Consider the following 10,399-nt stretch of genomic DNA (forward strand, 5'->3'; position numbering starts at 1 on the left):
ATGCTGCACTGGCTGGAACGAGAAACAGACACAGAGAGTTCCACTATTTAAATTTTCAATTTTATCAGTAGTAGGTAAATCATTAATTTGTTAGAATATACATATGTCAATTTTAAGAATTAAAAGCATTGATATATATTTTTAGATTTGTAAAACAACGTTTTATTATAATAAATTTAATGAAATTTGTAATCTTTGTAAAATTTTTGAGACTTGCCCTAATTTAAGCAATGAAATTGCTATAGTTTTTTTTTTTAACAACACCACTAGAGCACATTGATTTAATAATCAATTGGATGTCAAACATATGGTCATTTATAGAGTGGAAACCCACTATATTTTTCCATTAGTAGCAAGGGATCTTTTATATGCGCCATTCCACAGACAGCTAGGATAGCACACACCACAGCATTTGATATACGAGTTGTGATGCAATGACTGGAATGAGAAATAGCCCAACTAAATAGCACATCAGGCATGCCCTTTACCACTGAGGTACTGTGAAATTACTAATGACAATTAAGACCATATTGTATGAAATATCGATGGTACAAAATTAATAGTATTAATTCTTATGAATGTGTACAAGCAGTCTTTGCTTGAATTTGGTGTATATATATATTGTAACACAGAAACTTAGATCAGTACTGTTTATGAGAAAATGGCCACCATGCATAGATCAGCTACTGATTTTTAAACAGTTATTATGTCAGTATAGCAACTATAGTCATGCAGTCCCACACAAAACCCCCAACAAAAACGCCTTAATTTGTTCATACTATGAAAGTCGCTACAACTTATCACCTTGATTTATTAATCATTGGCTATTGGATGTCAAACATTTGGTATTTTTGACATATAGACTTAAGAGAGGAAACCTGCTACATTTTTCTGTTAGTAGCCAAGGAATCTTTTATATGAAGAGTTCAGGCGCAAAACGCGTTATATCCGTTATTAATTTTCAGTAAAAATGTTTTTTTTTAATTGGCGTATATCGCGTTTTGATATAAAAAAAAACGGGATTTACCCAATACAATTTCATAAGGACCAATCATGATTTGCAGTAGAGCTGGGCGGTATTGAAATTTGAGGCTCGGTATCGATATCGGTATTTTGGGGTGATTTACCTCGGTTTCGGTACGGTATTCGGTATTGACACAATCGAGCGGTATTTTCGGCATACACGGCTTTATATACATGCATGCCTAAAATAAGGCTCACCCGCTAATTTCAAATAAATACAATTAAATTCCAAATACAGGGCTCTCGTCTGATTTATACCAACCCATTTTGCGTTCGTCAGATATATTATATATATTAGTGCTTTACTAAATGCCAGGAAATATTTTTCAATACCGAAATTTTGGTATTTTGAAATTTGCTCGGTACGGTAAATCGGTATTGACATAATACCGATACCGAATGGTATATACGGTATACCGCCCAGCTCTGTTTTGCAGCAAATCAGCAGGCCTACGATTAGCCCTAACTGACATACAATAATGGCTTTAACTAAAAACTAGAAAGAAAATGTTTTATATCGCGTTTTGCGCCTGAACTCTTCATATGCAGCATCCCAGACAAGACAGTACATGCCACAGCCTTTAATTTTTTGTTACACCAGTTTGGAGGACTGGCTGGAAGGAGAAATAGCTCAATGGGATCGATCCTAGACCAACCGTGGTGATCGCTTTATACCTACATTGTAACAATAGGAAGGAAGGTTGTTTTTGTTTTTTAACGACACCACTGGAGCACATCAATTGATTGATTAATCATGGGCTATTGGATGCCAAACATTTGGTAACTCTGACTCGTAGTCCTCGGAGGAAACCCGCTACAGTTTTCCATTAGCAGCAAATTTAAGGGATCTTTTATATGCACTTCCCCACAGACAGGAAATCACATACCACAGCCTTTGTCCAGTTGTGGTGCACTGGCTGGAACGAGAAAGAACCTAATCAGCTAAATGATCTACCAAGATGGTTCGATCCTGTGACATGTACAAGCTAGCACCTCAAGCGAGCATTCAACCAACTGGGCTATATCCCGCCCCAACAATAGAAAAGAAAGGAAGAAAATGTTTTATTTAACAACGCACTTAACACATTTTTATTTACAGTTATTTATATGGTGTCAGACATATGGTTAAGGACCACACAGATATAGAGAGGAAACCCGCTATCGCCACTTCATGGGCTACTCTTTTCGATTAGCAGCAAGTGATCGTTTATATGCACCAGCCCACAGACAGGATAACACATACCACGACCTTTGTTACACCAGTTGTGGAGCACTGGCTGGAACGAGAAATAGCCCAAAGAGGCCACCAACGGGGATCGATCCTAAACTGACCCTGCATCAAGGGAGCGCTTTACCACTGGGCTATATCCCGTCACAATAGAAAAGAGTCAAACAATAACTACTATGTTTTGTTTCTTTAATATGGATACTTGTGTATCTTACTTACCACAGTTATCTCCTGTACAGGTCTCTGTGTTGTTTCTTTAATATGGATACTTGTGTATCTTACTTACCACAGTTATCTCCTGTACAGGTCTCTGTGTTGTTTCTTTAATATGGATACTTGTGTATCTTACTTACCACAGTTATCTCCTGTACAGGTCTCTGTGTTGTTTCTAGTATCATTTCCTTCACATGGCAATCCTCCTTGTGAGGGGGGAGAGTTAGAGCAGGTTCTAGTTAATACCACTCTTCTAGTACAAAATCCACTACACAGTCCAGATACAGTATTCTTCCACGATGACCACTGTCCATTAACTACAAATATTTAATAAGAAGAATAGTATGACTACATGTACTACTATGTAGTGATACTAAAACTAATATGGTGAAATACACATATTTCAATTAATTACCCCAGTAGGCACTCATAACGGGGAAAATAAAAATTGTAATTTCTCACTGAGAAATTATCATGCATTGGTTTAACGTACACTACCATTGGATGATTTGACAGCAACAAACCAATCACCTTGTCGGTACTAAATATGACATCATCACGATTTGGCAAAGCACACACAATGACGTCAAGTAGTTTAAAGTGTTTGCATTTACGTCTTTCTGGTTTCAGTGTTAAACTTGTAATACAATGGTAGTTTAATGCAATTCGTTATAGACAGTGTTTTACAGAAAATATAGAACTTTGGGTTTTGAAAATTATCTGTGAACCATGAATAAAATACAAAGTTAAAGCAATACTCAGGTCGTGAGACTTAAAAATTATTTCACTCGGGACATACATTTGATAATAACTGGTAACTTGTTTATTATCCTCTATTTCTTTTGTCCTTAAAATGTTCCATCTTCTGTAATGTTGTAAGTTTCTGCATGAAACAGACAAACATGTGTAAACTTATGGCCGGTATAACTGCTAGTTTTGTGAAATAGCTAGGCCCCCGATATCCAGTGGAAGGTGCGATGAATCCATGTTTTTAGGTGAAAGATTAAAAAAATTCTTCTCAGATAAAATTAGGGTGTTCTTAATTAGGGCCAAACATTAAGTGTTATCGGACACCTGAGATATATTTTTCACTATTAATTAAGAGCCCTATTTGATAACTGATATTATACTTTAATTAATTTTACATGTAAATTTTATTGTTAAGCTTAAACATTTCCATTCATCCAAAATATTTCTGGTCATCCTGGTATTTTTAATGTCACAAAATGCATTTCTCATATTTTTAAAAATGCACGTGTGCGTCTGAAAAGTAACAGTTACATGTATGCATGGAGTTGAGTTTTAGTCCTCCTTGTGAGGGGGGAGGGCTAGTGCAGGCTCTAACTGATAACACTCTTCTAGTACAAAATTCACTACACAGACCAAACAGTATTCTTTCATGATATCCACTATCCATTAACTATGAAATGAAATGAAATGTTTTATTTAACAACACTCCACACATTTTTATTTATGGTTATATGGCGTCAGACATATGGTTAAGGACTACACAGATATTGAGAGGAAACCCACTGTCGCCACTTTATAGGCAACTCTTTTTGATTAGCAGCAAGGGATCTTTAATATGCACCATCCCATAGACAGGATAGTACATACCACGCCTTTTGTTACACCAGTTGTGGAGCACTGGCTGGAGCAAGAAATAGCCCAATGGGTCCGACGGGGATCGATCCCAGACCGACCTCGCATTAAACGAACACTTTACCACTGGGCTACGTCCCGCCCCTCATTAACTATGAATACTATTACTACTTTATATAATAATAATAATAATAAATAATAATAATAATAAATACTAATAATAATAATAAATACTAATAATAATAATAAATTAATAAAAATACTAATAATGAATTTAATAATAAATTAAGCAATCTGAGGGTACTTCTAAAGCAATACATGTCCCCTACATGTATAATAATAATAATAATAATAATAATAATAAATTAATAAAAATAATAATAAATTTAATAATAAGCAATCTTAGAGTACTTCTAAAGCAATACATGTTGTATTTTTACTGGGCTTAATTAACAATCTTTTATATCCCCTCAAGTTCAAGGGCCATATATAATCTGCTCAAAATGGATATATTGACATAAAATTCAAGCCTAATCTGTAACAGTACATGATAAAGCTATATACAAATTTTCAGCTCAATATATTGAAGCATATTCCGAAAAAAAGGTGCAGAATTCTGTTTTCAAGTTCAAGGGACGTAACTCTGTCATAACAAGGGCAAATTGCCATGAAAGTAAAACTTGATCTGTAACAGTACTTGATAAATTATACACAAAATGTCAATATCTTGAGGCCTTGTGGGAAAAAAGTCTGGTATACTATATGTGGGACAGATGGACAAACTTACAGATGGACGGACAGACAGGCAAACAGGAAAACAATGAAACCTATATAGTCCCCTCCAGTTGGATCGATAGGGGATTACTACTACTAATAATAACAATAATTACCACTACAATGATGGTAAATGATAATAGTGATGAAGGTAATATAGCAATGATGATGATGATAATAATATTGGCGACGACAACGATGATAATAAAATGCACTATACATCCTATTTAAATCTCAAAACGTCCATTATACTTACCAGGAAGCCCCAGACTGACAGTGTTGCTGTTAACACCTGCCATGGTGCACCACCAATCTGTAGCGTCATGACGTGCTAGTCTGAGAATGACCATACTGTACACACTGGTGTCCGAATTAACTTCGTCTGTTCCCATCCCACACTCTGTTCTATAGCCCTCTTGTGGACCAACAACAACTGAACATCCAGATTTCGACTGTTCCAGTTTGCCTACAGTCGCGTTGAGTTCGTTGTCAGTTTTGTGAAAGAATTCCACTTCACCAACAACACCGGCAGCATGGCTCACGTTGCAGACAATTGTACAGGTCTGATTCAACACTGCCAGTGAACACGAAGAAGTCAGTGACAAGGAGATCTTGCCATCTAAAAAATAAAATAAAATAATAATAGTAATAAATATATATATATATATAAAAACTTTGAACAAAAAGAGAAAAGATTATGGTTTGTATAAAAAATATCCAACACATATTTAGTGAGAGAGCAAGAAGCAACAAGAAGGAAAGAAGTGTTTTATTTAATGACGCACTCAACACATTTTATTTACAGTTATATGGCGTCAGACATATGGTTATGGATCAAATAGATATTGAGAGAGGAAACCTGCTGTAGCCACTTCATGGGCTATCTTTTTGATTAGCAGCAAGGAATTTTTTATATGCACCATTCCACAGACAGGGTAGTACATACAATAACCTTTGATGTGCAAGTTGTGGTCCAGTGGTTGGAACGAGAAATAGCCCAATGGGCCCACCAACGGGGATCCATCACAGACTGACTGTGCATCGAGCAAGGGCTTTCACCACTGGGCTACATATCGTCCCAAAGAAGCAACAATGACAAGGAGAGATCTAAAACCAAAATAATAATAAAAAATAATAATACTTAATACTAAATGTTTTTAAAATTTATGAATTTAGGCAAAAGAAAGGAATGCTCATATAAAACACCCAACACATTTTTAGTGGGAGAGCAAGATCAAAGGAAACAGTGACAAGGACAGATTTGAGAAATAATTAAATACATAAATTAGTTAATTAATTAATAATATATACATGTATTAATAAATATATCAACAAACTTGAACAAAAGAAAGGAATGTTTATATACAAACATGCAGCACATTTTTAGTGACAGTGCAGGAATCAAACAGTAACAAGGACTAATAACTAATAATAACTAATAATAATAATAATAATAATTATACATCCATGAAGTTGATGAACAAAAGAAAGGAATGTTTGTAGAAATCGGAGAAAAAGAAGATATTAGCAAGCAGGTTCAATAAAGACAGATACACTGTATATCAAAATAAGCATAGACTTTGGTAACCCACGTACAGGCCTGGTAATTACTACACATTTAAAAAAACAACATTTTATTAACTTTATAATTCCTATTATTTGTATTACTATTGAAGCATTTCATTTTCTTCGGCAGGCAAATAATTTGTAATCAAATCATATTGCACTGTTTTAATGTTATTGAATCATACTGGTTTGTTTATCAGATATCAAAAACAAAAACAAAAACTGATTCAATTAAGTGATCAGGTGTTGTCTTAATTTGTTAATTTAACCCTTTCCCACTTTTTGTCGATCGACCAAGAACAAAAATGCATGATTCTCAACTTTACTGATGTCATAACTTCCTGCTTGGCAACCATAAAGGAAACCTTTGGGCAGTTAATTATTATTATAATTTCTTCTTTTTTAATTTTTTTAATTTATTTTATTATGTTAACTGTGTATAACTGCTGTGATAGTCGTTATGTGGTCAGTTACATAGCCTAATTAATATAGTGACCGATTTGCATAGACTAAAAAATGTCAGCAATGTTACTTTTGTTACTGCAATTTCATTCATCCGATCTTCCAATGTACACACTGATGAAAATAACTCTAATCAGCAATTTTTAAAATGTATTTAAATTTAACAAAAATCTCATACTAATTAACAGACGTGGATTAAACGTGAAGCTGAAAATAAAAGTCAAATTAATATAAACTGCTGTGTGCATGTTTGCATGTTTATAATAGCAGTAATATACATGTAGAAGCAGCAGCAATATATGGTAGTTTTTAAAATTAATATATATTATTATTTATTTTATATATTTATTTATTTATTTTAATTATTTATTTAAGATATTTACCCTCTGCAAAGTTGTCAGAAATTAGAAATGTCAACACTGTCAGTGCAAATGTGAATGTCATTCCTGTAAAATACAAATTTATATATAAACATAACACACAGGCTCTTAAATTGACACGGATTCTATGTTCCATACATAAAAAATATTGTTGTATATAGTCCGGCTTCAGAATGAGCTAAGAGCCACCCTGAGAGGATGTACATTATGTAGACCTGCATTTTTTTTACTCCACATCATAACGTAGGGCTTTAGATTGCATCAAATTTGAGGCGACAAACGTACCCAAAATAGAGATGGCCAAAATAATCATGACCTCAAAATATTTAACCTCAAAACAAATAACCTGAAATGCATTGACAACTCTCCAACAGTTGTTAATGACAATATCCTGAACTAAAACATAACCTTCCTGCATATATACAGTACCATATCAGGTCAAAGGCTGTGGTATGTCTTTTCCTGTCTGTGAGAAAGTGCATATAAAAGATCCCTTGCTGCTAATTATAATGGAAAAATGTAGTGGGTTTCCTCTATGACTACAAGTCAGAACTACCAATGTTTTTACATCCAATATCCAATGATTAATTAATCAATGTTCTCTACAGGTTGTCGTTTCCTTAAAATAAAAAAAATAAAAACTGACAACAAAATGTTCTGCTCATAAAAGACAAAAGTCTCTAGCTGTTGTGCTAAAATTATTGGGATCTAAATTAGGCCCTGATCATACATATGTGTATATTTAAATAATAAAAACGTAAGGTGTGAGATGTTTCTTTGGCATGACACAGGCATATAACTGAAAAAAAAAAAAATTAGTGCGAGTAAGTCATACTTGGGATATGTTTTCAGGCCACTGAATAATGTAGAACATCACTGTTATATTAATTTATTTGAACAGACATAATTAAAGATATATATACATGTATATTGGGAATTTTTAGTACACTTTTTTTTTCTTTCTCTTTTTTTTTTATCATGTTTAAGGAAATACTGCACATAATAAAAAATTGTTTAAAACTAAATTCTTTTTTGTGTGAGCCCTGAAATACCTTACAGGACCATAGCTAGAGGGGGGCAAGGGGGTGGGGGACCAAAAAAATCCAGAAATAAATAGTACAAAAATTAGGCATAATTTTCTGGGCCACTTTCTTTTTGGAAGGGGCCTATGTTCAGACCCACAGAATGTCTGGATAAATCTCTGGTGTTTGCATTTCTGCAATATACAACAATTTTATTTAGGTACATAATAATCTGTGTAAGTACCTGAAACATAACACGTAGCACCAAGGAAGCAGTCAGAACTGTAAGGATAGTTTAAGTGGGGTCAGAAGGCCACATTATACATATAGGGAAATGACCGAGTAATGTTAACTCTCTATTCCTGAAAAACAATGGTGACACATCATAGGCGTACAGGCTCCTATTTTTCTAGGTGAGCAAGGCTGCCGTTTGATCGAATTAAATGAAAATGCATGAATCTGGATCAGAACATTTACTACAAAACAGCTAGGGTTACAAATAAAACACTACACACTTTTTACATAGATTACTTACATGTATAATGAGGGTAGAATGATGGAAAAGTATGGTGGAAAGCAGACCTTGCCTTTTAAAGTGCGCGGGTGCGATAGTGCTCATACAGTGCACGTAATTTCAATCTGGCGAGTGTGAAAAATAATGCACTTTACACTGAACAAACTGCACACGTAAAATAATTATGTATAGTGATTGCCACTATTTACCTTATGTAGCTGACAGAAAGACCACTTTAATAATACCAGAAAGAAAAAAAACGTGATGTGAATGGTAGAAAAACAAATATTAGCAAATGCCAATAAAATGAACACGTTATAATCTTTTCTTTCTTAAGTGGTCGAATACTGGGGCCGTTGCCCTATACGAGTTGCGTCCCTTCATTTATTCTGACGTAGCGTAACTAAAATTCACCATTGTGTTGCATTCTTCCACTTAAAAGAAAAGGTAGTTACAGTTGGACAAAATATCAGTTCATAGTCATATTAATGTAATGAATAAACTACCAGAAATGTAATATTAAGACAATTTGAATTATACCGGTAGAGAAACTCACTCCTATCGCCATATTTCCTATTTTCTCTTCTAAGTTCCTCCTTTAACAAATAGAGGATCGCTTGATCTTCTTACAAACATGTACCGTTCTTAATAGTTGAAAATTATAGCTTCTTGTTTAGAATATTCATCGCTGTTTATGTGTAGCCCGAGTACTCAAGCGTGTGATAGCAAAACAAACATTTGGACGATTATAAGCGTTATCTGCCGTCAGAGATAAGTTTATAACGAAAGCACGAGATGTTTACCTATCACGGAGTTTGCTCAGCTGGCAAAGATTTCCACTCTAATACTATATAATAATTACATTGATAATTTTTGATTTCGTCAATAACTATTTTTTCACATATTAACCACTAATACACACATTACATGAATAATATCGACAGAACTCCCTTTTCAACAATGTTTCCTTAGTTTGCTGCATTGTAATTAAAATGTTTCCGACGAATAAAATATTTCTACGATTAAACTTAACCATTAAATATATTTTCTTGTTTAGAATATCAATGTCTGTATATTCAATGTGTTTCTGGTCGTTATAAAGCGACATTCCTGAGTTTGCTGCATTGTAATATGTTTCCTACTAATAAAATATTTCTACGATTAAACTTCCATATTAAATTATTGTTTTGTTGTTTAGAATATCAGTGTCTGTATATTTAGTGTTTCTGGTCGTCTTAATATTTGTAAGAAGCCAAAACTAGACTTTGTCTTCAAATAATAATTCGTACGTACGAAAAAACAAAAACATTTTAAGAAATGAAATTAAATTTAACCTAGTAGGCCTACAAATATTAGAACGATCAGAAACATGTTTAACATACAGCCACTAATATTTTATGCAGAAAAATATGTTTGATATGTAATTACAATCGTTAAAAAGTCTCGGTGAGTCGATAACATCTTAAAAAATGGAGCAAACTCAGGAATGTCCCTTTAATACATGTATGCTTAAGAAGCTTAAACTGAATTTTATCTTCAAATAATTTCGTACGTACGAACAAAAAACAAACAAACATGTTTTAGGAAATAAATGAAATTTAACCTCGTACAAATA

The 10,399-nt window shown here is 33.7% G+C and overlaps 1 protein-coding gene across 1 annotated transcript; it reads right to left on the reverse strand.

Moving 5' to 3' along the window:
• Window positions 1–2,596: 2,596 nt before the first annotated feature.
• Window positions 2,597–9,352, reverse strand: LOC121385901. Its single transcript, XM_041516692.1, has 4 exons — window positions 9,325–9,352; window positions 7,252–7,314; window positions 5,097–5,459; window positions 2,597–2,781 (listed from the first exon to the last, which is right to left on the reverse strand). The coding sequence occupies exons 1-4, from the start codon at window positions 9,350–9,352 to the stop codon at window positions 2,597–2,599; spliced, it is 639 nt and encodes a 212-aa protein (XP_041372626.1).
• Window positions 9,353–10,399: the final 1,047 nt, after the last annotated feature.

Source organism: Gigantopelta aegis, chromosome 12 (assembly GCF_016097555.1).
Source record: "Gigantopelta aegis isolate Gae_Host chromosome 12, Gae_host_genome, whole genome shotgun sequence".
NCBI classification, from domain to species: Eukaryota; Metazoa; Mollusca; class Gastropoda; order Neomphalida; family Peltospiridae; genus Gigantopelta; species Gigantopelta aegis.

What these genes read in the sequence shown, in the direction of transcription:
- LOC121385901 (XM_041516692.1), bottom strand. Translation starts at nt 9,352, where the DNA reads ATGGCGATAGGAGTGAGTTTCTCTACCG. An exon ending in TTCTGACAACTTTGCAGAGG is followed by an intron (nt 5,460 to 7,251) that starts GTAAATATCTTA and finishes TTTATTTTTTAG; the next exon opens with ATGGCAAGATCTCCTTGTCA. An exon ending in TGTCAGTCTGGGGCTTCCTG is followed by an intron (nt 2,782 to 5,096) that starts GTAAGTATAATG and finishes AAATATTTGTAG; the next exon opens with TTAATGGACAGTGGTCATCG.